This window comes from Anopheles gambiae, chromosome 3 (genome assembly GCF_943734735.2).
Source record: "Anopheles gambiae chromosome 3, idAnoGambNW_F1_1, whole genome shotgun sequence".
Taxonomy (NCBI): Eukaryota; Metazoa; Arthropoda; class Insecta; order Diptera; family Culicidae; genus Anopheles; species Anopheles gambiae.
The window spans coordinates 62,316,758-62,342,640 of NC_064602.1; the positions used below are offsets into that span (position 1 = coordinate 62,316,758).

The following is a 25,883-nucleotide window of genomic DNA, read 5'->3' on the forward strand; positions in this document are numbered from 1 at the left end:
ATGTTGACGACTATCTCGATAGTTTTTTCACAATGGAAGATGCAATTGAAACAGTCAAACAAGTAATTGAGGTACACAAAGCTGCTGATTTTCACATAAGAAATTTTACCTCAAACCGGGGGGAGTTACTGAAAACAATTCCTCAAGATCGTGTACAACAAAAAACAACTTCAGTACAAATCGAAGAAAAGGGCCAAGACTACGAGAAGATACTTGGTGTTCATTGGAACCCAACGATCGATCATTTTGGGTTTCAAGTCAAAATGAACAAAGTAACAAAAGGCAGGCCAACAATGAGAGAAGTTCTTAGTTTTGTCATGAGTGTTTACGATCCGCTGGGCTTAATAAGCCACGTAACAATAGCTGGCAGAATTTTAAAGAGAGAACTTCATGTTATAACGAAGGATTGGGACTCCACCATTCCAGATGAATTACAAGAGAAATGGGAAGAATGTCTACGCGTAGTAAAGAGTGCCGAAAACATACGAATCGAGGCAATGCTTAATTCCCGGCCCTTAACACACATACCGCTAGAAAATGAAGAAGACGAAATACTCACACCATTTCATTTTCTTATTGGACGAAATGGCAGCCATATACCACCAGTAGTGAACGAAACCTCGGCAACAAACAGGCAACAGTACAAACTCACACAGCATTACTCAAAGATATTTTGGGACCGTTGGAAAAAAGAATATCTTCCAACACTAATACGCCGAAATAAGTGGACTAACCACGTAGAACCCATAAAGGTGGGAGACATAGTCGTGCTGTTCGATGACAACGCACCTCCAGGAAAGTGGATCAAAGGAAGAATTGTGAAAACGAATATGGCCCCGGATGGGCAAGTACGATCAGTGGAAGTAAAAGTGGGAGAAAACATATTAAAACGGCCAGTTGTCCGAGTTGCCGTATTAAATGTAGAGCAAAAAGAACATTTGCTTCTCCACACAACATCTCAGCAACACCAGGGCACAAATCGAATAAGACAGCTTCAGCCTAACAAAGACAACAATGAAACGAAGCCTCCTCGTAAGAAGACAAAGATCGCCCCATGTCATTGGGCAAAACAGTTATTGGAAAATAACCCACCAAGCAATTCGACCAACTAAGCAAGAAGCGTAATCCTCGCCTGTGAATTACGTGGGGGAGAATGTTGCGTGCGAAGTGCATGAAGAATAAAAAAATAAAATCAAAAGACACAAGATCGCTGAATTTCCACAAAACGCCAGCCGCACCCCCCGTGGAACGTCGCTACCAGCACGCGCAGCACCGGTACCGTCTACACAAAGCGTGATCGACGAGGAGTTTCTGGAATCGCCGGTTCGAACAGATGTCGCCGGGAAGTGACAATGGAAACCGAGAGCGCGATGGGAGTTGGGGACAAACGGGAATGGGAGTGGGAGGAAAGGCGTAGAATTTTGGGTTAGTATCGTGCAGAAAAATTGTGAATTTTTTTCGTATATAAAGGTGGCTCAAGCTGGAGCCAAATCAGATTCGAACGATAAGCCAAAGTGTTAAGAGCTTCATTTCAGAACATCCGAAATAATCCGAATCTCAAGGACCGATCCCCCTTTCTGTTGCATAGACTCCCGAGGTAGCGAGGAGCACTAGCTGAAAGGCTTGGAGAATTCCCCGTTGTAGCCGTAGGAGCCGGAACCTTCGCCCGGCGGAGCCCCTCGGCCGCAACACTCGATGAGGCTCGCGAAGGAAAGCTCTCTAAAACCATGGCTTCCATAAAAGCCGAAATCCTAGAGTCGCTATGGAGCGACGGTAGAAATACTCAGCTCGAGGGACTCGCGGGACCGCATTCAAGACGCGGATCCCCTCCACCTGTACGCGACGGTAAAATGCGCCTTGACCGAGTGACGATGCTGCCGGCCTCTGCAAAGAAGAACCATCTCCTAGACCTACCCGAATTTCGGAGTGGCCCGCGTTCGCAGGGCGATTCAACAAACGCGTGGCTGGATTGGAAGAAGATGCAGACCGCTATGCTTTCCTTGTCCAATGGCTTGAACGGTGTGAAATAGCCCGTAACAGCTGCGAAGCATTTGAAAACGCTTGGATGACCTTCCAAGACGCGTGGGAATGTCTTGAGGAACGCTTCTACAAGAAGCGCGTGGCATTTCTTGGCCGCTTTCAGCAGCTGTACCCGTTACCCAAATTGACAGCAGCGTCTTTAACGGCATTGATGCGGCTCATCGACGCCGTTGAAACATCGACATCGTCAACGCGCCAGATTGCTGGTAAAATGGATCAAGCCGCGTCAGCAGTGGACGACGGAATGATAGTGAGCTTCGTTTTGAGCAAGTTGGATGAAGAAACCGCTGCTCAGATCACTCGCCGCCTGGATTCTCAGCAGATCCCTACATGGAAAGTACTCTGCAACGAGCTAGATCAGTTTGCCAACACCCTCTACTACGAACCAAAGACCAAGCCAGGAAACAACTTCCGGACGGAACGTCCCGCTACGAAACACGCACCGGCGCGGACGGAGGGCGCGATGCTGTCCGCTACTGTGCACGCAGAAGGCCGACATGTGGATATCGGAACAACAGATCCTGTTGGTGCTGTGCTACATCTACCAATGTAAAGAAATGCTTTCAATATATTACAAGCTAATAAACAAGGATGGAAAAATAATAAAGAAGAGATAGAAGAAGAGAAAAAATAGATGTAGCATGCCCGCGCAGTACAAGAAAGCGCAGCATGCCCGCGGGCCGTAGTTTGGAGATCCCTGTTCCAGTGTATGGTCCAATAGGATTGAAGCTGTCCAAAAGAGATTTACACGTATTGCCTTGGACTTCACTCCGTGGCGTAATGTAGCCTCTCGTCCATCGTACCATACTCATTGTTTGTTGTTTGGTATGGATATACTTGCTAAGAGAAGCGATAATGCCCAATGTACGTTTATGTCCAAACTTATTGTCGCCGAGAAAGATTTGCCAGAACTATTGGCTCGAGTCAACATAAATGTCCCTCCTTTAGTGTTCCGTAACTACAGACTAATTAGAACTGACCTTGCAAGACGTGCATACAGCGTGAACAACCCTATGACTGCGATGGTCCGTAAATTTAATCAGCGTTTCATGTTATTTTAACGGCCTACCACCAACCTACAAGATTATGTTGATCCGCCTTGATATTTTACAATGCGTTTGACCTGATTTTTTATAGTTATTTAAGTTCTAGTTTTAATTCAGTGATTTTAATTCAGCCGCTGGTTTGGCCTATCACTTAAACACAATAAATACTTAAACAATTAATAATTCCCGAGGGAAATTCCCCCTCCCGGGACCAAGACCACCATACCTCTTGTGATTTTTTAGTTTTTTCGTCTTATCTGATTTACAGCGTACGCACTATTTTTTTACCGCAGTTCAGTAATTATTTACTGATTTTTTTAAGCTGAAAGTTTACGAATCGTTTCAGTTTTAAAATTCTTATCCATCTTTCTTTTGGGGCTTGATTTTCCCTTCCAATATTTCATAACAATTTCTGAGAGCAGTGCCTCCTCCCGGGTTCTGTTCCCGCATACCTCCTATCTTATGATCACATCTTGTGGTTTTGTAGTTATATTCGCGTTATCTTATTTATTCATTAAGTTCCAAGTATGATATGAATGACACTTTTGTTTAAGCTTTCGTACACTCTTGGTAACCGTACACTAGATGTATCCTTAGGTGACAACAATCGAATGTTATTGTTATTATGGCGAATGCATGATTGTACGTACGGGGCATACCGTCGATTGAGACAGCTGTACTTCGGTTCAACGCATTTCAGAGAACAAAACAGTGACAACCAGGTTTGAGTTGTAAGTCTGTCGTACTGTCGGTCCAGGAGGACACTGATACTCAGAATCAGACCTGAAAACAAGTTAAAACTACGAAAGCATAGTGTGAGTGTGAATTTGAAGATTACAGTGGAGCGCCGTTTATCCGGGCTTCTCGGGACTTGACCTCGCCCGGATAAGCGAATAACACGGATAATGAGTCAAATGATATATTTTATCACCAATTCCTGGTTATGTTTTGGAAATTTTTCTTATTTTTTGATAAAAATAACCCAGTTTTTACTAATTTCATGTTTTCCAAGGAGAATATTTAAAATTTGCCATGCATTATAGTGTTTTTGTTATGACAATGTGCTCTTATAACCGCTTTTTCAAATATCCTCCTCATAACGCAATGTCACTTTTTTATTGAACTGTCATTTCTCAACAGCACTGATAAACGGAAAGCCGGATAAAAGGTACTTGGATAAACGGCGCTCCACTGTATAGACGAAATCTAGAGGCTTTCTGGAATTTGAATTAAAATGTCCGTAATTTAATAATCATGAGCACGAAACTTTCGGAATATGATTCAAAATATCGTTGCAATTTAATATTTTTTTTAAACGTAAGAATAAATTATGATAAATCTTTTTTTTTAAATGAAGAGGTTTATTTGTCATTTAGTATCTTGCATAGACTTGCTGGGACACTTCCGTCTATAAATAATCCTTAATTCATCTGCAAACTTAGCTACAGCGCTATCAATGAGGAAACGAGAGACAATTGGTTTTAAACTGATTTAAACGTAGGCCTTAACAGCACACGTGTTTTAAGAGGTCGTTCAGAAGCATATGTCCCCGCTACGTTGTACGATTTTGAGCAATAAAGTAGTGCATTAAACGACGAGTTAAAAAATCACGTGTTTAGTTTCAGTAGAAGAAAGAACTTTGCTTCTAGAACAGTTTCGTTTCCTGCTGAATGCAATCGCGCTGCACTCATCCATACGGAGGCTTAGTTGGTTTGCCATACACCAATTGCTGAATAGGTTGAGATTGTTCTGGAGCGCGAAAAAATCTTCAATTGACCTGGTAACTGAAAAAAGTTTAATATCATCAGTGATGAGTATAGAATATGCGGTATTTCTGTTGTTGGCATTGTTGGCAAAACACACAACTCGATCGATTTACAACTTATGTCACTCTCACATTTATTTCATATGTTTTTTTGTTGACTTCCGTAGCCATCAGGGCAGTTATCTTGACAGAAACGTATTGAGTCGCAATTTGCTTGCGTTGATCGTTTATAACGTCGGTTTGAGTTGTACGTCATAATTGTGGCGTCAACAATCAGCATAAAGTAGTACAGAATGTTTTGGGAGAATAAGAGTCACGTCGTTTATGTAGAGTGTAAATAATAGCGTCCCCAAGTTGCTGCCTTGAGGAACTTCTAAAGTATTGGTAAATGGTTGCAACAAGATGTTCTCTATTCATAGATAATACATTCTGTCCGTCAGATATGATTTCATCCAATCGATGACAAGAGGTGAAATACCAAGCTGTGTGAGTTTTGCAAGAAGGATGTTGTGATTAATGCTCTCAAACACAGCTTGGAAATCAGTGTACACTATATCCATTTGATATTCCGATTTGAAAGATAGATAAGAATCCGAAACGAACTGAGCTTAGTTGGTGGTTACGGATCGTTTAGGCACGAAACCATGTTGGTCAATGTATATGTAAATGATAATTGTAATTGATTGTAATTAATTGTAACGATATGTAATTGACATTACTAGGACGTCGTAGACTATGATTTCTAAGATTTTAGCAAAAGTGCATAGAGATAAAAATTCCACGAAAGTTTTTGCCTCATTCTTAGGCTCTCTTTTCAGGATAGGTGTCAACCATGAAAATTTCCACTGCCTCAGGAAAGATCCCTATTTGAAGCTATGCTGTAAACACAGTCTCTAGAGGAGCGCGTAAGACATCAGCGCACTATTTCGCAACGATGGTCGGTATACCATCGGGCCCCGGATTATATGAATTTTTCAGTCGATTGATGGCATTACATATGATATCACCGTAAATCTTGAAATCATTCAGCGAAACACAGAAAGCGTCAGAAGGTGTGTATTCCAATGCTGCCTAGTATCGAAGAGATAGCAGTATCAATAGAATAAACGCTTTGAACTTTTCAGCGAATAGCTGACATGTGTCGCAACTATTATCTGCATGTTTATCGTTCCAAACAAGATGATTAGGTGCGCTGCTGACATTTTGTTTACTGTGCATGAATTGCCAGAATAATGTTGGGCAATCGATGAACTGTGATTTTACATTTTGTATGTAATCATTTTAGAGCAATCTGTTCACCTGTATATAATGACTGGTAATGGTATTTAGCCAGAGCTTGTCTAATGGAAAACGAGTGCGTTTACATCCGCGTTTAGCTCTATTTTTTTTTTTTACTTTTAGTAAAAACGTGCGATGTACTTTTTCTCTTTCCGGTGATCTTTGGCCGCGCTTTGGCGCTTTTTGTTTTTTTTTTTAAATTTGTGTGCATCAGGAACAGTAGATGTCGTTGTGCCAATAAATGTAAATAGTTAAATATTTTTTTCGAACTTGTTCCCAGCACGTCAGGGCAAATAACCCGTAACGGTGCTCTCGTCGAAGCGAGGACGATTGGAATCAACTCTAATCCTTTCGATCCCAAAGCCAACCAAATAAATAAGGCTTATTTCTTTGGTTGTAAGAGGTTCGATTTATTTGCTCACTTTAATGCGCGAGCCCTTCTCGCAACGCGTGCTATTGTAGCGATGCGTAATTTTCACTTACGTGAGAAGGCCGGCCTAACATTTTTCCTTACGTCCAAAACTAACTTAGATTCCTAATTAATTAATTAAACCTAAAATTCTACCTTACTAATCCTTAAATAATCCTATGACCCAACTTCAATTTTCCTTAATTTACTGAATTCGCTTCATTTCTTACTATTAATTAATCCAAATTAAACCCAACGCTCCTACGCTTATCCCTTATTTTATTTCCTATGCTTTCTATTGTCGCTTACTTCCGTAAGCGAGATAGGATACTGGGGTAGGTTCGTCGCGCACTTTTGTTTACCAGAACCGTGTGCGGTAAGCTGATGCGCGGAATGCAGAAGAAGAGTGCAGAACAAAGCGGGGTATCGAGCGAGAATGTACCGTAGGTTAGTTCAATTGCGGTTGTGTCGTATCGTTCGCTTGCTACGTTAGGATGGTCAAGTTACACTTTTGCAACGGACAAGTAAAACAACGGAACTTTATTTTACGCAACGGGTCGGTTTCCAGGCGGCGTTAAAACACTGCGGGAGTATTAACCGATTAATGTGCAAACTTGTACTTTTGTTGAAGATGGGGTGTTGCTGATCGGTCAACCGACTGAACAGCTGATAATCAAACGTGGTTACCAAATTGAGCAGAGCCTTCGGCGGAATCTGCAAATGGGTGAGATACACCAGAAAACGAGTGATCTACGTGTCTGTAAACTGTGAACTGAAGTCGCCATCAGTTTATGCTTTATTTATAACTAATTATTTCCTATGATGACACACTTTGTCATCCATACATTGTTATATATTTATATTTTAAACTGACCTAATTTCTTCTGATCGTCTGTCGTGTTTCCTGTTATGTTTTTGGGGATAAAGACGACCGAACGTTATTGTTTAATGATGGGTGTTCTTTCTGGGTTACCCTGCGCAATTGGTTTTGCAATTGCGTTATGATTTGCGAAACGTTGCGATGCGCTTCCTGCTTGGCGGTTTTATATTTCGTAAGTGTTTATGTTCCTATTGTGGCTGGTTTTCTGCTGGAGTTGACCTATTGGGAGGTTATAAGTTTCGCAAGTTCTCGAAAAGATATCTGTTTACGATATTTATCGGATTTTTATAAATACTGTCATTTATATATTGTGGTGTTAAAGTTGGATGTGACCTACTGTTAGCAGTAAATCTGTTACAATACGCTTACGCACGCATCTCGGGCATTGCTCTTCCGAGAAGAGCAATCCAAGAGCGGCAGGCCGTTGAGCCGATCCTAGCCGTTCGCTCATTCCTAGCTTGCCCTCTCCTTGCAGGGTTTTCCAAGCCACTTCAATGTTGAAACTGAAAATTTCAATCACGTTAAATGTATGCTGAAGGCTGCACGGGAGAATTCAAGTATGAAAAGCCAGTTCAATACAAAAAGTTTTGTTTTCAAAATCGTATAACTATTTTTCAATATCGGTATAACCCAAGTAGAAAAATCGAGCAGTTTTTTTCATTTTTCTAATGACACACAACCGATTTCAGCTTAACGGGGGGTCCAGATTGCACGCACACAAGCGCAAATGAACACGATGACACGCACACATTGAGACTCGCTGTCAGTTCGTTCTGATGGCTTGAAAACAGGCAAAAAGTTGGGTTATGTGTGGATTGTAAACATTCTGTTCGTTCAATTCACACAAGCTTGTGCCTCAACATCATCATCTCTGCCGCGCCACCGCCTACTTGCAGTATATCTGTTACTTTCTTCGCTTGTTGTACTGTGAATGAGAGAAGGAGACATATTATTCAGGTTGGTATTGTGTAAATTTGTGTACTTACGGTGAATTGAACGCAAACCCCTTTGATTGAACAGCTCACCGCGTTACAGCTTGACTATCCCGCGGTTTTGCTTGAGAAGCGTTAGGGAGCTAATAAAAGTAATATATTTGCATATGCTTTTAGGAAAATGGATTTCAACAATAATGTTGAGGAAAAACTAGGCGACACCATCCCAGTCAAACCGTCGAGAAAAAAACTTGAAGCAGCAATTTCAACCGGATCAGCTCTACTGAAAAATGAAAAGTGCCCTACTTATCCATTCCAGAATCATCAAAATTCCCTACCTCCTGCCGTGCCACCACGATCCTCCTCATTGCCCCGACCAAATCCTCAATTAATCTTAAAAACGAACATGGCCTCACCAATTCCTTTTCCCATCGCACCCCCTCGAACCACATCCTTGTCCACGCAAAGCTTTATGGTGCAATCCATTTCCTTTCGAGCCATAAGCACTCCCGCTTCCGATCCGAATAATACTTTCAAATTAAACTCGCCCACCATACCACCACGATCCTCTTCCTAAATGATGCCAAATTCTAGTCCAGTTCAGAATATCACGTTTCTTCCAAAAGTTGCGGTTAACACCGAAAGTGCATCGCATCCTCCTACCTTACCACCACGATCTTGTTCTGTGTCCCTTTCTGAGCCCAACATAAAACTCAATCCAACTGAAAATTTAACACAGTTGGATCGTATTGAAAAACAGTTGAATATTCTGTCCAAAGTAGCTTGTCACACACAATTTGTGACGAACTTAGTTTTAGACAATCTCTGCAACAAAGACGCAAATTCGGAAAGGAATCCGCTAATCAAAAAAATGGAAACTCTTGACATGTTAGAAGAAATGGAGAGAAAATTGAAACATGAAAGTTTATACATGGCAAAGACGATTTGCCTTTTGTTAAGTGCATTAAAAGGGACCGACAATGTCCAAGAAAGACTATCGATAACACTCGATTTGTTATTCGATCACGATTTTTTTTCCAAGTTTAGTTGGACAGGTGTTGGGTTTTCGGAAGCCAAGATGCCATTAGAAAAATACGTCTGTATTATAAGTTTATTTAAATTCGTAGGAGGCACTAGCTTTATAGATGACACAGCTACGGTTTCACACGAAACAGTGAAGACTTTTCTAGTTGATAAGCTAAATCACGGAAAAGCACGAAGTTTAGTGAAAGGGTTGCGACATACGGTGAAACGTAAAAAAGAATTATAGAAAAGAATTATGTATATATGTATAAGTTAAGTATATATATAAGTGTTTTATTGAATTAATGATTTAGGCATTTATACAGTTGAAATATGAGCTGTGATTAAAGTTGTGATATGAACTATGTAGGAGTAAACGTTTATGAATTTAATGGGTAAAAATTATATATGAAATACCAACAATCTGTTCTAGTTCTTAAGGCATTTCCTCCTTGCATTTTGCCTTATCCCGGGCATACTCGGCAACTTTATTCTACTCATTTTAATACAAAACTAATAAAAAAATAAATTAATAAAAATATTTACCTAAACTTAAACCTTAACTACCTATTCTAAACCTAACAGCTTACATATTTTAATTATGATCTAACTTTCAAGTGTATGTAAAAGAGGACTGAAATAAAATGTATTACCCTGATCTAAACTAACTGCCACTAGCTTGCATTTAATTTCTTTTAATTCTACCCTGACTATTTCCTGTGATAAATCTTCTACCCTAGCTGTAAAGTTATAAATTATCGCCGAGCTACATGGTTGGCTAAAAGTTAGTTGTTTCTCTTTTAAGAATCGTCCTTCTATAAAATATGATCCTGATGACTTTTCTGCAGTACAATACCTTACTATCTGATCCTCCTGTGTTAAAAACCATCCATTTCTATTGCCCTTTCTTAACATAAATTTTGGTTTGACCAACAAAATTACCTCATCTTTTTTTACCTTTAGTGATGGATACACTGTACCATCCTTTTTCCTTGCATCTGCTGCCTCTAATTGTGTTAGTTCTATTAATCTACACACTACCTGGTTTAAAGTTCTATGTCCTGTTCTAGCTAAGTTTTTCATAAAGCCTAACTTGTCCTCAATACGATAAGTTGATAAAAATGGAAGAGGCCCGAAATTTTCAACATCTGCTGCTACATGTAGTAAATTATGAACGTTAATTGTTAAATGTGTTCGACTATAAACTGTGCTATATTCTAATACAAATTGTTCGAGCAACTGACCAGCAAATATCCAATATTGTTCAAATAATCATGATGAGAATAAATTTACCGCAATGAAAAAAAGTTTATGGTGCTCATAGGCTAGATCTGATATTCTGTTTTTTAACAAAGGTATGCTTACGTGATATAAAAATGCTGACAATTCGGACCCCTTCCAAAATCCTAAATATTTTAATGCCCTAGGCTTACGATGTATCTCTGACGGGTATTCGATCCTGACTAAAATATTTGAAATTTCTAAATGCTCCTGTTTTGACCACTTCGGAAAAGGGTGTAAAGCACCAGTTGTAAAACCTTTAAGTAATTTTTTTTCTATTCCTAGAGCGAACAAGTGAAGGTCATCGGCTATCGTTGTTTGTGTTACGATGTCTTCTTCATCTATATCTAATAATGGCGTGTAATATTTTTGGTGTTTCACGTAGTTTCCGTTTCTAAATTCTTTGTCGGTCCGAACTTCAGCTGTTCCTTCATATATTGTTTTGGCTCCGTCATGGCTGTCAACTATTTTGCACTTTATACATGCTTCCAGCCCAGGAGGATACGTTACTCCTAAAAATATATAATAAATTTGCTGTTACTCTCTACTTCTCTTTGAAAATTCTCAAGTTTCTTATTGTATCATTCTTACCTTTGATGAACGCACGAGCTGGTGTATCTGCTACAATAGCTTTCAGGCGAAAGTCGATGATCATTCCGTTAACATCAATGCCTTGCACCAGTACGCGGTTGATATCATCCACTAAAGGCCGGAGAAAACCTTCCAAACAGCTCGGTTTTGTCGCACCACAAAATACACCCAGCACCATGATTGGCAGTGCTGGTAGATTAACTATGTGCATTAATATAGGCCATAGCTGCGTTGGTCCACTATTATGCATCGGAAGTCCATCTACCGCGATATTAGCTTCTATCAATCTGATGACTGGTGGTACAGATCTAGAACGAAAAAGTAAACCAAAAATTACCACATGTTCATTCCAAACAGTCATAATATTCTTACCGATAATATTGTTGGAGAGTGCTTATTCCTTGGTACCAAAGCTGCCCTTCTCCAACGGCCGTAAAATGTCTCTCCACCTGTTTCGGAGTCTTCAGTAGCGTCTTTGCACACCTAGGAAGAGAAATATTTGTAGTTTCACGAGTCAACACCAGCAAATCACTCAATGCAGAATGCGTTATTTTATGAGTTAAAGCCCATATCCTAAGCCTGCTAGCATAAGCATTGCCTTCGGGGGCTTCATCAGCATCAAAATACTCATCCTCATTGACTTCGTCCTCCAATTCGCCTTCACTCCAATCGTCTTCCAACACCGGGCAATCAGCGTCTTCATCGTCATCAGAAACGTAATCCGCTGCTTCTGATTCCATGGGTATATCGGCAACTTCCACGGCATCCGGCTGCACATTCCCGTATGATGAAGCTGTAATGTGTAATAATATTAAATAACCAATTATTGCTCTGCTTGCGTTTTTCATATTTCATTGTTTTAACACAAACATAACTTACCTTGTTGATCGACACCGCTGCTTGTTCCCGGAAGATTTTCCTCTTCCCATTCCTTTTCAAAGCAAAGCAAAACAAATAAAAAAACAACTTTAAGTTCGAAGCAAAAGAAATCACTTTCATCCGTTTCCAACACCAGTTTGTTTTGATTTGAAAATGCACCCGCAACTCTTGACGTTTACACACACCACCATACATTTGATGCTCTTCCACACGGATCGAGCAGATTTTTACCCTTCCCTCCCTGTTTTGCCCACATTTCGCCTGACAATTTCTACTTGGGAAGCCATTTCGATCTGTCAGTTTGGCGGGCTTTCGCCACTATGGGATAGAAAGAAATTAAATACGTCAAAATGTTCAGTGAGTGAGGTTTTCTGCATCATCCCAACGAATACAGTATAGAAACCATCAAATGAACAAAACTATAAATAGTTTTAATTTGTTTTAATGAATTTAATAAATGTTGTTTGCACGTTAAAACACGTTTTCAATGCTAAAAGAAAACAAACTGTGGCGTACCTCGCACGCAAGCTGCACCACACTATAGTTGCGCTAATACACCACACCTGCGTTACACCAAACTTGCGTTACACCGCATGCAAGCAATCGGCTTAATTCGGTAATCGTACCGAACCGGATAGTTGCACTACCGTGCATCGGAAATAGAATAAAAATGCTCTCTTTTCATTTTGACCGCTAAGCAAACCAGACGTGAGTAAAATCATTCCGCACATCCGAAGTAGCTAATAGTTGACACGCATAACCCTATAAAACCATCAATCATTGAACATTTTGACGTATTGCATTTCCTTCTATCCCATAGTGGCGAGAGCCCGCCAAACTGACAGATCGAAATGGCTTATACCGATATTGAAAAATAGTTTAACGATTTTGAAAACAAAACTTTTTGTATTGAACTGGCTTTTCAGACTTGAATTCACCCGTGCAGCCTTCAGCATACATTTAACGTGATTGAAATTTTCAGTTTCAACATTGAAGTAGCTTGGAAAACCCTGTATAACATGCCATTCTGCTACGTTTAGCGCCCATCCTAGCCTCCTGAGAGCGGTACATCGGGCCTCATCGCGAACGAAAGTCGATAACGGAGTGGATAATTTAGCCGATCGGTTAGCAAAATTCCAATGTTATCCAATTGCGTTTTCTCAATCAGAATCTTCGCTAACCGATCGGTTTGGCAGTGGAGTGGAATGGTGTTTGCCGCCATAGCAACGTGGTTAAAAAGTCGAGCAGTGGGATATGCAGTTGAAAACTTCATATAAAAAAAAACCATTTCAGTCGGATAGCCATATCTACTGCTCCACCCCAGTTGATATAACAGTGGAAAACTAAATAATATTAAAAATAATATTTAAAAGCTCGCAAACAAGGATGTTTTATCGCTGTATGAGTTATTTGAGATGTTTTATCACTCGATTTAGCTAAAATATTATTTTTTAGAAAATATAAATTTACCTGTCTTTTTAAATAAATAATCAAAACACATAAATTTAGGTTTATAACAGGTATCTAGTTTTTATAGTTCAAGCTAAGAAATAAGAAACCAAAAAAATCCTTTTCTGCTAATCCTTCTCTTTTATCCAACCTTATGTTAAGGCCTTATGGCATGTTAGAATCGGTTCCGACACGTAAATGCAACGAGATTGGGAAGACCAGTATTATCACTAGGTACAGTATCGGACAGAAAGATAGGGCATTGGTTTTTTAACGCACCGTGCACCCGTTGGGCCAAGTTTATGTGTGGTTTGTATGTGTTTGTGTTTGTGTGTGTGTGTATGTGTGTGGATGTATGTTTGAATGTGTATTGATGTGTGTGTTTGTTTCACAAGTAGGTCGTTTCGAATAGATTTGTAAGTAGTTTTTTTGTGTTTTGGGTTAGGTTTTTGGTGTGATAAGCAGGACCTCCGCCCTCGCGATCAGTGTGTTTTTGATATATTAACAATTTTACGGTCTTCTTTCGCCGTGGTCTTCTGAGAACGTCCGGTTGACTTGCGCGTTTCGGTTGTCCAAGCGCGTTTCGGTTGTCTAAGCACGTTTCGTTTGTCCGAAGCGCGTATGCCACAAAAGTGCGCGATCGTTCCATTACGAACTCGATCGTTTTGCGCTTAATGCCAGCAGCAGCCATTCGCTTTTACATATGGCGCTGATAATCGGTACAACGTTTACCTCGACCCATTGTTACTAACATTGGGCCTCATCGCGAACGAAAGTCGATAACGGAGTGGATAATTTAGCCGATCGGTTAGCAAAATTCCAATGTTATCCAATTGCGTTTTCTCAATCAGATTCTTCGCTAACCGATCGGTTTGGCAGTGGAGTGGAATGGTGTTTGCCGCCATAGCAACGTGGTTAAAAAGTCGAGCAGTGGGATATGCAGTTGAAAACTTCATATAAAAAAACCATTTCAGTCGGATAGCCATATCTACTGCTCCACCCCAGTTGATATAACAGTGGAAAACTAAATAATATTAAAAACCATGTTTCACAGCTCGCAAAAAAGGATGTTTTATCGCTGTTTGAGTTATTTAAGATGTTTTATCACTCGATTTAGCTAAAATATTATTTTTTAGAAAATATTAATTTACCTATTTTTTTTAATAAATAATCAAAACACATAAATTTAGGTTGATAACAGGTATCTAGTTTTTATAGTTCAAGCTAAGAAATAAGAAATAAAAAAATCCTTTTCTACTAATCCTTCTCTTTTATCCAACCTTATGTTATGGCCTTATGGCATGTTAGAATCCGTTCCGACACGTAAATGCAACGAGATTGGGAAGACCAGTATTATCACTATGTACAAGAAATTATAAGCAACTCATATCCGTTGGAGCGGCGAGTTCCGGTCGGAATCGTTTGCGTTGTTTTACACCTATCGAAGGTGTTGTGCCTACTTGTACCTTCCGGACTATCCCCAAAAACTCAGGGTCGCTTATGGAAGGGTACAGCCCGGGAGTGTTCGGATTGACACACACATAGCTATGTTCCACGCCTCGTGACAAACGTGTCACCCAATGAATTTTTTTGTTCATCCATTTAAACGAATATGTACACTTGAATAGCTTCTCTTCTGAATCACATACATTACAATTTTAACGTAGTTATTTTATTTTTATCAAATCTGACGCAATCATCATCGTACGTGTGGAAGCACACTCATTGTCATATCAAGCTCGCCAGTCTTCAGTGGACGGTCCTTGTTCAAGGCATGGAAACGATCGTCCCAGGTGTTGTGCAGGGAGAGGGGCTGGGGGGAGATTTCATCTCTTGGCTTTGAATCAAATACACTTTAATTTTTTTCTTGGGGGAGTGGGGGGTATTGGTCGGAATCCCTCATATATGGGCCCCTGTAGTCTTTGAGTCTCTTCGTCCATGGAACCTCTATCGTTCATGGAGGCCCGCGATGAGACTACTGTACACACCATATATGCTGGACTTTATATCCACGGAGCCTCCTGCGGCCAATCAGTCCGCTTGCGGTTAAATCCGCAATTGCGGAGAGGGCGTAGTAGGTTTAAATTTAAGTGGCCAGATGACTTGGAGGCGTCAGTCATTAAGGCCAGGATAATGGACTGACGAGGGCGAGAGACCGTGAGCGGTTACGGACACTCCTAATTGCACGGAATAAGTGTACCGCGTTGTTTCAATATATTTTTGCACGAGGGCGTAAAATACGGACGTTCACGGATCCAACGTTCGCGGTGGCTGGAGTTGATGGACGCACATGGTATATGGCACAGGACAAGCGTCAGTGAAGGTGGCAAGCTCAGAAAGGATTCAAATCTCGTCCTCCAGTTCATACGATTTTGTTTCAACTAGACTTGTTCAGCCTACATCCCGTTTTACACTTTACCCGGATTGTTTGAATAGGCCTACAGTCAGTACTGTCTAAGGCCTGGTGTGGATTCTTCACTAGATGGTCCGTAAATAAGCAAAATTTACTATTTTATTCATTCCGCAAAACAACACCTCTAAATGTAAACAACAGTGTGATTGACAGATAGGCAAAATCAATGGCTACTCGAATCGGAAAGAGTTATCCACCGGTGGAGAAATTATCCACCGGTGGAGAAAATTATCCACCGGTGGAAAATAAATTCCACCGGTGGATTCGAGCAAATTAACCGATCGGATAAATTTTATCGACTTTCGTTCGCGATGAGGCCCATTGCTTGCTTGGACCGTCAAGAACGCGCTGGTTAAAAACTTGGACACGGCTGATCCCGTGCTCTGCCTGCGTTCTACTTCTATACGCGATGAATTACATCGTTGTCGAGCAGCGAAAACATCGCATGGATAAAACTATCAACGAGTACGCGAGTAAGCGTCTTCCCTTCAAAATCGAGAAAAGAATACTGCCGCGCTCATGAAACAAAACGCCCATGGAAAAGAATAACTGCGCGCCAGCTCAATGCACGCACAAAGTTTACCATTCGCACACAACGTGCAACGCAGAGATGCACGCAGGCCTTTCAATGGCGTGCACTGGAGAAACACCTGTGAGAGAATGCCGAGTTCATTGCTATTGTGCGCGTGTCCATTTCGCACCGGTGTCGCATTCACATTCATGAAACAGCACACCTGCGTTTTCGCCCGAGGAACAAGCGCTGCTGTCGATGCAAACTTTAGTTTTTATCCAAGTGTAAACGCACAATGTTTCACATGATAACACACATAATAAGAATAATTTCAACGCAATATGACATCATGGCAAGCTATGTTTTTCAGACACAAACCCGCGCACTTGCTAATACACATTAAAAAGCACACTCTCTTTCTACTACTACACACACACACACATACACACACACACACACACACATATACACACACACACTCACACACACACACACACACACACACATACACACACACACAAACACAAGTAACGTGGCAAAACAAGTGCACGGTGCATTGAAAAAAAAAGAGTCCTATCTTAATGTCCGATACTGTACAAGAAATTATAAGCAACTCATACCCAAGCGAGTGAAAAAGTCACTTTTCGGCTGTGTTTTCGATTGATATTTCGTGCACGATTTGACAAACGAAATAGTGTACGAAATTCAGACTTTTTTCGGCACATACCCAAACGAGTGAAAATGTCACTTTTCGGCTGTTTTTTCGATTGATATTTCGTGCACGATTTGACAAACGAAACAGTGTACGAGATTCAGATTTTTTTCGGCACATAACCACAACAGCGTGCAATGGCATATTTGCTATCTTCATTGCACGTCTAGCGTTACACATTTTGAGGTTAAATAGTTTTTAAATTGTTGGTATTTATACGATACGAAAGAACACAACTGATGCAAGCTAAACGTAATACACAAAAAGAAATACACATAACCTGCTTCAACGCTTGGCTTGGAGAGCGAAATGTTACGAATGGAAGAACCACACATACAATCATATATTGCTTGTCAAATTATGAGAGTGTATGAGTTATCGTCCGAAAATTTCCGCTTGGGTATCCGTTGGAGCGGCGAGTTCCGGTTGGAATCGTTTGCGTTGTTTTGCACCTATCGAAGGTGTTGTGCCTACTTGTACCTTGCGAACTATCCCCAAAAACTCAGGGTTGCTTATGGAAGGGTACAGCCCGGGAGTGTTCGGATTGACACACACATCGCTATGTTTTACGCCTCGTGACAAACGTGTCACCCAATGAATTTTTTTGTTCATCCATTTAAACGAATATGTACACTTGAATAGCTTCTTTTCTGAATCACATATGTTACAATTTTAACGTAGTTATTTTATTTTTATCAAATCTGACGCAATCATCATCGTACGTGTGGAAGCACACTCATTGTCGTATCAAGCTCGCCAGTCTTCAGTGGACGGTCCTTGTTCAAGGCATGGAAACGATCGTCCCAGGTGTTGTGCAGGGAGAGGGGGTGGGGGAGATTTCATCTCTTGGCTTTGAATCAAATACACTTTAATTTTTTTCTTGGGGGAGTGGGGGGTATTGGTCGGAATCCCTCATATATGGGCCCCTGTAGTCTTTGAGTCCCTTCGTCCATGGAGCCTCCATCGTTCATGGAGGCCCGCGATGAGACTACTGTACACACCATATATGCTGGACTTTATATCCACGGAGCCTCCTGCAGCCAATCAGTCCGCTTACGGTTAAATCCGCAATTGCGGAGAGGACGTAGTAGGTTTAAATTTAAGTGGCCAGATGACTTGGAGGCGTCAGTCATTAAGGCCAGGATAATGGACTGGCGAGGGCGAGAGACCGTGAGCGGTTTCGGACACTCCTTATTGCACGGAATAAGTGTACCGCGTTGTTTCAATATATTTTTGCACGAGGGCGTAAAATACGGACGTTCACGGATCCAACGTTCGCGGTGGCTGGAGTTGATGGACGCACATGGTATATGGCACAGGACAAGGGTCAGTGAAGGTGGCAAGCTCAGAAAGGATTCAAACCTCGTCCTCCAGTTCATACGATTTTGTTTCAACTAGACTTGTTCAGCCTACAACCCGTTTTACACTTTACCCGGATTGTTTGAATAGGCCTACAGGCATTACTGTCTAAGGCCTGGTGTGGATTCTTCACTAGATGGTCCGTAAATAAGCCAAATTTACTATTTTATTCATTCCGCAAAACAACACCTCTAAATGTAAACAAAAGTGTGATTGACAGATAGGCAAAATCAATGGCTACTCGAATCGGAAAGAGTTATCCACCGGTGGAGAAAATTATCCACCGGTGGAAAACAAATTCCACCGGTGGATTCGAGCATATTAAGCGATCGGATAAATTGTATAGACTTTTGTTGGCGATCATGCCCATTAACCCACTTCCGCACATCTAAACAACATCAAGATAATAGTGTTATTTTTTTTATTGAAAAAAAAAAACTTGATGTTAATTAATTACGATTAATTTAAGTGCGCGTTAACAACAAAACAGATCGTGCAATGTCTGAAGTCTATAATCATATAAACGTTCAACAAATTGTCTATACAATAGTTAGGATCTTGTAAATGTGACAACTCGAGTTACAATGTAATTGATAAACAATTTATTAGGTTCGAATATCCTTGGTGAGCTTTCTTCGTTCACAAATGTATGTGTGTAATCGCTATACACTACATTTAAGAGAAATAAAGCTAGCTTATATGCTCATAAATCTCTACGCATTTTGAAAATGGCAATAAACACGATGACATATATTTAGTTTTATAGAAGGTTCCTATTCACGTTCACTAGTTGATTTTGTCTGGATTTTTGCGGACTGCATTTCGATTACGCATGTCACTTTGTATCGTCTTGTGTTTTACAAACCCCAACAGAAAGTAATACAAGTTTAGCGCAAGGATACTGGTAGTCTATCATTACACTGGATTAACCTGGTGGAACTGGTAGCTTGTAGCGCACCATACTCGCCTGTCCGCGATGGATTGGCCTGTTCTCAAAAAAATATTCAATCATTCACTTCGTCTTGACACATTCCCAACTATCTGGAAGCGATCTTGGATTGTTCCGATACTTAAAGGTGATAAAACACGGGAATCTAACTACAGAGGCGTCACATCGCTATGCGCAGGTGCAAAAGTATTCAAAAAAATAGTTCATGCTAACCTACTCGCATAGTCAGAGCACTACATAAGCCAGCAGCAGCATGGTTTTGTTCCGAAGCGATCCACCGTAACCAATCTTGTTGAGTTCACGTCCCAATGTCATCGAAATATGGATAGCCGACTACAAACAGACGTTATTTACACCGACATAAAAGCTGCATTTGATACGATAGACCATAATATATTACTAGCAAAACTTGGGATCAGAGCTAACGTGCTGAATTCAATCATACCTATCATATGAACTTATGCTGTGGCGTTTTAGCAAATTTTTTCTCAACCTTTCGTTGAGCTATCGGGAGTTCCCCAGGGTAGCTACCTGGGTCCGCTGACATTTACGTTGTTCATTAATGATGTGTCGCTTATCCTACGTACAGATAAACATCTGATGTTCGCCAACGACTTAAAAATATTTATGGCAATACGAGTCGACTCTGATCGCGAAGAACTTCAGCCGCATATAAAAAACTTTCGCCGTTGGTACACACGCAATCAGCTATTGTGATGTGTCGAAAAATGCCGAATCCTATCATTTAGTAGAGCTCGCGAGCCTTTTCGGTACAGCTACAACATTGATGAAATTCGTATTGAAAACGTTAAGGTCATTAGAGATCTTGGAATCATCCTTGACGCGAAACTGACCTTTAACCAACGCGCAGAGGAAATTATAAGCCATGGCAACCAGCTTCTAGGATTGGTTCAACGAGTGGCTAGAGATTTTAGGGACCCAATCTGTGTAAAGACTGTGTATTGAAGTATAGTCCGTTCAGTGATTGAATATGCGCAGGTTGTTTGGAAGCCATCTTCTCAGCGCTTATCTGACCGCATCGAGTCAATACAGCGTAGACTCACCCATTATGCTTTGTATCTACTCCCATGGCAACCAGGCAGTCAATATCCATCATATGAAGCCTAAAGCTTCTTAGGTTGAAAAAACTCAGTGACAGGCGTCGTATAGCGCAGCAAATGTTTGCTGAAGGTTTTCTAACGGGGAACATCGACTGTCCATCCCTACTCCATCGACTGGACCTCTACGCCCTCGACCTCTGCTTACCCGCTGTGCAAATTCGAGCAGTTTTCTGCGTAGTTTTTTGCGTCGTTTTTTGTCAAAAAATACGCAAAAAAATACGCTAGACTTCAGCCAAAACTACGATAGCCAGCGCATTTATTGCAGTTTTTGAAGGCGCGGCGAGAGAGAGAGAGCAAATGCGAACAAACGGCTATCTCTTTCTACCAATTCAAATTTGGCGCAATGTAATTGTGTTGGTGGAAAACGATCAAAAAAAAGTTACACACTACAGCGCCCATGTATTTAAAAGGCTCAAAAAGGTATTGGTTTATGATAATGGGAATGAGGAGGACTTTCTGTATTGCACACATGTACTCATTTCGTTCGTTCCACACACTACTACTCCTGAACTCCTGGTATTGATATTGCCGCTGTATTGCTGGTGCCGTCTCATATCCGTTCGAGACTTGCGCGTGTGCAGTGGCTAGTTTGCGGGCTGCCTTTTCAAGGAATTTTATTCAGATTAATCAGCGCATACACATATATACATTGGTAAGTGTTTATTTATTTATTATTCTAATTCTTACGTGCCGTGGTTGACTCGATTGCTGGATTGACCTGGCCTTGGTCAACATGTTCCATGCCCGTTCCGATTTGACCGGTTGACCGCGATGGACACGGATGTGTATGATTCTAATTTAAAATTTACTCCTTCCTCTAGCTAACCATGAATCCGGAAGGGCACTCCAGTGGAACTGTTCGGTACAGTGCGGCTTATTGGCTGCCGCAGGGCTGTACCAGCGCCACCTCCACAGCCACCTCCACAGCCTCCTTCACAGCCACCACCACCAGCACCACAACCAGCACCACCACCACAGCCACCACCACCAACACCACCACCACCACTTCTACCACTCGAACCACCGGCACCAAGAGCACAATAAAAATTATTTCCAACACCGTTATTCGTCCAGCAAAAACCGTTGCCACAGGGAAGCAGGAGGGTATGATACTGACATCGGAACAATATAGATTGATGCAGAAGCGGTCAATGACTGTGGAGGAAATGGGTCGGGCAGGTGGCAAGCTGGCCAAGTTCTCAAAAGTACCAGAATATCGGCCTTCTGCTCTGATTGGCCAGGACTCCCGTCACCCCGCCATACCATCGTCCATTACCGTGCGGAAGGTTATGGGTAAGCGCCCCGCCATCACCACCGCCAACACCACCGTCCGTACCACCGCCAACACTACCGCCAACACCACCGTCCGTACCACCGCCAACACTACCGCCAACACCACCGTCCGTACCACCGCGAACACCACCGCCAACACCATCGCCAACACCACCGCCAACAACACCATTCCAGCCTCGCTTCCCGAGACCATCGCTACCGTCGAGACCAAAATTCCGCGCCGCCCTACCGTCGTCCCTGCCAAAGCCGGAGTTCCTGCAACAGTTCCTGCTGTCGTTGCAACGGATGCTCCTGCCGTCGCTCCTCCTCTGACCGATGTGCTGCAGGTGATAACCGAGCTGTCAGCAACAATTAATCGCCGCTTCGACGAATTCGCCGCGGAATTTGTCGCCCTTAAAAAGGAAGTGATGGTCACTCGGAAGACCGCCATGGCTACCGAGCTGGCACTAAACAAATTACAGAAAATAGTATGTGCCGATCCAGACGGATACGCGCTTCCGGCGACGGACGGTTTCACGCTGCAGCCCATACGGTCAGAGGAGGAGCTGAAAAGCATTGAGCAGAAGTTGACCGACAAGCAACATGCTAAGAACTGCCTGGCATGGTTGCAGAACGAGGTGATGGCAACGGATCCCACCAAACGGTTGAGGGAGGTGCGGGATCTTGTTTTCGACAGTGGCTTTATTTCGCGTTGCCGGTGGTCTAAGCGAAACGGGAAGGTGTCGATGGCACATTTTTCGAACGTATGCGAGCTGTTCCGCAAAGCCGCAGCGACCTGGAAGGCGCCCATCACCACAGCATACGTGGTGGATTTTTTTAAACGCGTGTTGCGGTATCCTGCCGAAGTCGAAGAATGAAAACAAAGAAGTAATGCTCAATGTAAATAATAATGATAATCTAGGTTAGTTTAGTGTAAGTTTTTTTTATAGCGTAGGTAGACAAGTTAAGTTTAGTTTCGTGTTGTACATAGTTAGTTTAGTTAGTTAGTTTTTTATTTGAATTATTAATATATTAATGAATTAAATAACTAGGACTTCATGAATACAAAAAATGCATTCTGCCACACAGCACCCAAGATAATTTCTCATTATTTACCTTCCTGATCCGAAACACTTAACCAGGGTTTTGGGAAGAGGCATATTTTTTTAATTTATTGTCTAGCAAATGTAAGTGTGTGTCAACGGTACAAACATTAACACCCCTTCCTGTTCCGTTTCCACTGCAGCTACCTTGCACATCAGCGTGCTGCTGGCGTAGTGTTGCAGTTCACCCTTATTCAAATCTACCATGTTGGCAGAGTAAATATTCGCCTCCGTTGAAAGGCAAGGTTCCGTAAAGGCAGGCACCTGTTTGAAAAACGCGTACCCCTGCACCGTAACGTCCTTGCCTGTTTTTGTGGCCGTTTCGTAACGGACCACCTCGCCCGAGTTGGTCATAAACCATTGATCGCGAAAGTTTTTTCGCAGCGCGAAGCCCTGCCGCACGGTCGTTATGGTGTCGACACCAACCGTGCGCACCGATGGTTCGTCCACCGGTTTGTTTTGCTGACGCTTGGCAACAATGACATGTTGCAGTTCCAGCAGACGATGGACCGCTTGTACCAGGCTGTGCCTCCCGGAATGCACCAACTTTTTGAGGTCATGCAAAAATGCCTCAAAAATGAAGGCTGATATGTTTTTAAGCCCATCGAACCTGCAAACATCATTGTAAACGTGCAGCAAGTTATGCACGTTGCTATTCATGAGAACCGGGCTGTACAGATCTCCATAGGCTGCCACAAACCTATGCAAATATGAATCAGCCAGTTCCCATTTAGCGCGATGGTACGTGGTGGACATGAACGTCACAGCCATCATCAACAACATGAAGTGTTGGTACGCTGCATCGATAAGTCTATCCTTCAGAACAACGAAACCGGCAACCAACAGAAACATCCTGTACTCCGAAGCTTTCCAGAGATGGATGTATCGCAGGTCGCGCAGTTTACGTTGGTAATCTGAAGGCAGCCTTAACAGACGCAAGTGCGCCGACACTTCACGTTGCTGGCGACGTGGCAAGTAACAAGCAACGCCAGGGAAGCCATTTATCCACAAATGTAGCAACTTTGCCTCTACGCCCTTGTATATTAAGTGCATGTCTTCGGCTGACACAAAATCGTCAACGATATCGCAACCTAATAGACTCGTAAAGGGCGTAGGGTTGTTGACATGTGTTGGATATTTGTCGTCACAAAAATTCTTGTGGTTCCGAGGCGCGCATTGTTCACCATACCGGAAGTACATCCGGTGTCCTTCCAACTCACCAACGATTGTGCACTTCATGCAGGCGCTGTACGCATTATGCGATTTAACACCTGAAAGAAAAAAAAATACACAAAAAATCAGAAATAACTCGTTTCACCGCATATAAATGTAAAGGTTAAGTGGACAAACGCATAACGTATTTTAGGCGCTCCAGTCGCTAACCCGTTGCAATAGATTTCTTGTTACAACGGTTTAGTCGTAATGAAAGCGTTGACTGTATATAGTGCATTTTATCTACATACCTTTAATAAATGCTCGTGCCGGAGCGTCTGCAATTATTGCACGCGCTTCCACCCAGTAAGAGCGGGATTTAATTGTCAGACCTGTCACATACAGTCTGTTCATTTCGTCCACAAACGGCTGCAAAAACTCCTGGACGAATAACGGTTTTGATTCGCCACAGAATATAGCAACCGTCATTACAGGAGTATGTGGAACGTTATGAGCCTGCATGAGAATTGGCCAAAATTGGGTCCGACTGCTCTTGTGCAGGGGTAGGCCATCCACAAAAATTTTCAACTCGAACCCCTCCTGGGTTGGCTGACAATCGCTGGAATAGAAAAAAAAAATATGAGCACATGACCAGGAGCACTGTCAGTTAAATGAGATTTAAAACATGCTTACCGAAAATATGAAAGCAGGCATTTTTCCACACCCTGGTACCACAGCTGCCCACCTGCGATGGGTGTAAGGGCTGTCTCCGGTGCTCCGGACACAGGCGTGTTCATCAACGTCCGTGCATCTCGTGGCAATTTGGTCTGGGGGAAGTGATGTCGCAAATGGCCCAGCAAAAGGTTCAAACTCCGATGAGTTTGTCCAGTTTGCAGGGCCCACATCCTCAAGCCATCCTCGCACGAAAGATCTCCGTACGGATGGTCTGGCATTTCCACCTCGACCTGGATATCCTCCACGTCTGTATCCTCGCCGCTGCTTGCGTTGGTCGTACCTTCCTCCTCGCTTTCGCTAAGCGGAGCAGCATCGTCTGCAACATAACACATGATACACATGAGAGCACAACATAAGCAGCATACAGCATAACGATCGTTATTTACCGATCACTTCCATGGGCATCGGAACATCTTCAAACTGCACTGGCACAGCATCACGCGCTCGGTCATCTAAAATATATTCACGAAAACCATTGTTAAACACTGATCGCTATATTCACCGTTCAGCATATAATCACCGTTCACCGATCACTTACCCGCAGTCGGAGGTTCTGGCTGCTGGGCAAGAAGGAGTTCCCTTTCCACTTCCTCCAGACGCTGCTTGTAGAGCCGGGAAATTGCATGGGACATCAAGCCACTTTTCTTGTCCTGATTTGAGGCCATTTTCACGCTTTCTATCGGGAAACTTTTCACGAGAGGGATGAGCACTGGTTGAATTTGTGTTGACGTTTGTTTACATTTTCTATCGGTAGCGGTACCGGTCTTAAAATTGGGCTGCACGCGTGAAAGAGATAGCGCTATGGAGCGACTTCGACAGCGCGCTCAGGCGAGGGGTATGAGGCAGAGCCAGGGACGGGTTTCTCGAAACGCTGCTTGACAAATTTGCCGTAGGAGGGAAAAAGAAAGCATGAGAAAATGCGCGAAAGAGAATGATTTCTTCCGTCGCTTTGCTCAGGGGGTAATGTCCCTCGTCGTCGAACG

General features: G+C 42.3%; 4 protein-coding genes and 1 long non-coding RNA gene across 5 annotated transcripts; 2 read left to right on the forward strand and 3 right to left on the reverse strand.

Annotated features, from left to right (window-relative positions):
- Nucleotides 1-7,818: 7,818 nt before the first annotated feature.
- On the forward strand, nt 7,819-9,912 carry LOC133393620 (uncharacterized). The gene is made up of 2 exons (XR_009766282.1): nt 7,819-8,375; nt 8,528-9,912. It is a non-coding gene; the product is annotated as an uncharacterized LOC133393620 (long non-coding RNA).
- On the reverse strand, nt 9,801-12,382 carry LOC133393617 (uncharacterized). The gene is made up of 4 exons (XM_061659273.1): nt 12,125-12,382; nt 11,618-12,038; nt 11,246-11,553; nt 9,801-11,166 (listed from the first exon to the last, which is right to left on the reverse strand). Exons 2-4 carry the CDS (start codon nt 11,983-11,985, stop codon nt 10,646-10,648), a joined length of 1,197 nt encoding a protein of 398 aa, XP_061515257.1. The 5' UTR covers nt 11,986-12,038; nt 12,125-12,382; the 3' UTR covers nt 9,801-10,645.
- An 8,663-nt stretch (nt 12,383-21,045) lies between these two features.
- On the forward strand, nt 21,046-22,788 carry LOC133393143 (integumentary mucin C.1-like). Its single transcript, XM_061656597.1, has 2 exons — nt 21,046-21,290; nt 21,460-22,788. Exon 2 carries the CDS (start codon nt 21,466-21,468, stop codon nt 22,786-22,788), a length of 1,323 nt encoding a protein of 440 aa, XP_061512581.1. The 5' UTR covers nt 21,046-21,290; nt 21,460-21,465.
- On the reverse strand, nt 22,683-24,786 carry LOC133393892 (uncharacterized). Its single transcript, XM_061660859.1, has 2 exons — nt 24,477-24,786; nt 22,683-24,284 (listed from the first exon to the last, which is right to left on the reverse strand). Exons 1-2 carry the CDS (start codon nt 24,685-24,687, stop codon nt 23,089-23,091), a joined length of 1,407 nt encoding a protein of 468 aa, XP_061516843.1. The 5' UTR covers nt 24,688-24,786; the 3' UTR covers nt 22,683-23,088.
- Nucleotides 24,787-24,790: 4 nt separating this feature from the next.
- Nucleotides 24,791-25,596, reverse strand: LOC133393893 (uncharacterized). The gene is made up of 3 exons (XM_061660860.1): nt 25,439-25,596; nt 25,287-25,352; nt 24,791-25,216 (listed from the first exon to the last, which is right to left on the reverse strand). The coding sequence occupies exons 1-3, from the start codon at nt 25,563-25,565 to the stop codon at nt 24,855-24,857; spliced, it is 555 nt and encodes a 184-aa protein (XP_061516844.1). The 5' UTR covers nt 25,566-25,596; the 3' UTR covers nt 24,791-24,854.
- Nucleotides 25,597-25,883: the final 287 nt, after the last annotated feature.

Excerpts from the sequence above, each read along its gene's own strand:
- LOC133393617 (XM_061659273.1), bottom strand. The coding sequence starts at position 11,985 with ATGGAATCAGAAGCAGCGGATTACGTTTCTGATGACGATGAAGACGCT. Across the intron at positions 11,554-11,617 it reads ACTCTCCAACAATATTATCG|ATCTGTACCACCAGTCATCA; the intron begins GTAAGAATATTA and ends TTTTCGTTCTAG. Across the intron at positions 11,167-11,245 it reads AGCTCGTGCGTTCATCAAAG|GAGTAACGTATCCTCCTGGG; the intron begins GTAAGAATGATA and ends ATATATTTTTAG.
- LOC133393143 (XM_061656597.1), top strand. The coding sequence starts at position 21,466 with ATGAATCCGGAAGGGCACTCCAGTGGAACTGTTCGGTACAGTGCGGCT.
- LOC133393892 (XM_061660859.1), bottom strand. The coding sequence starts at position 24,687 with ATGCAGGCTCATAACGTTCCACATACTCCTGTAATGACGGTTGCTATA. Across the intron at positions 24,285-24,476 it reads GGCACGAGCATTTATTAAAG|GTGTTAAATCGCATAATGCG; the intron begins GTATGTAGATAA and ends TTTTTCTTTCAG.
- LOC133393893 (XM_061660860.1), bottom strand. The coding sequence starts at position 25,565 with ATGGCCTCAAATCAGGACAAGAAAAGTGGCTTGATGTCCCATGCAATT. Across the intron at positions 25,353-25,438 it reads GCCAGAACCTCCGACTGCGG|ATGACCGAGCGCGTGATGCT; the intron begins GTAAGTGATCGG and ends AATATATTTTAG. Across the intron at positions 25,217-25,286 it reads GATGCCCATGGAAGTGATCG|ACGATGCTGCTCCGCTTAGC; the intron begins GTAAATAACGAT and ends GTTATGTTGCAG.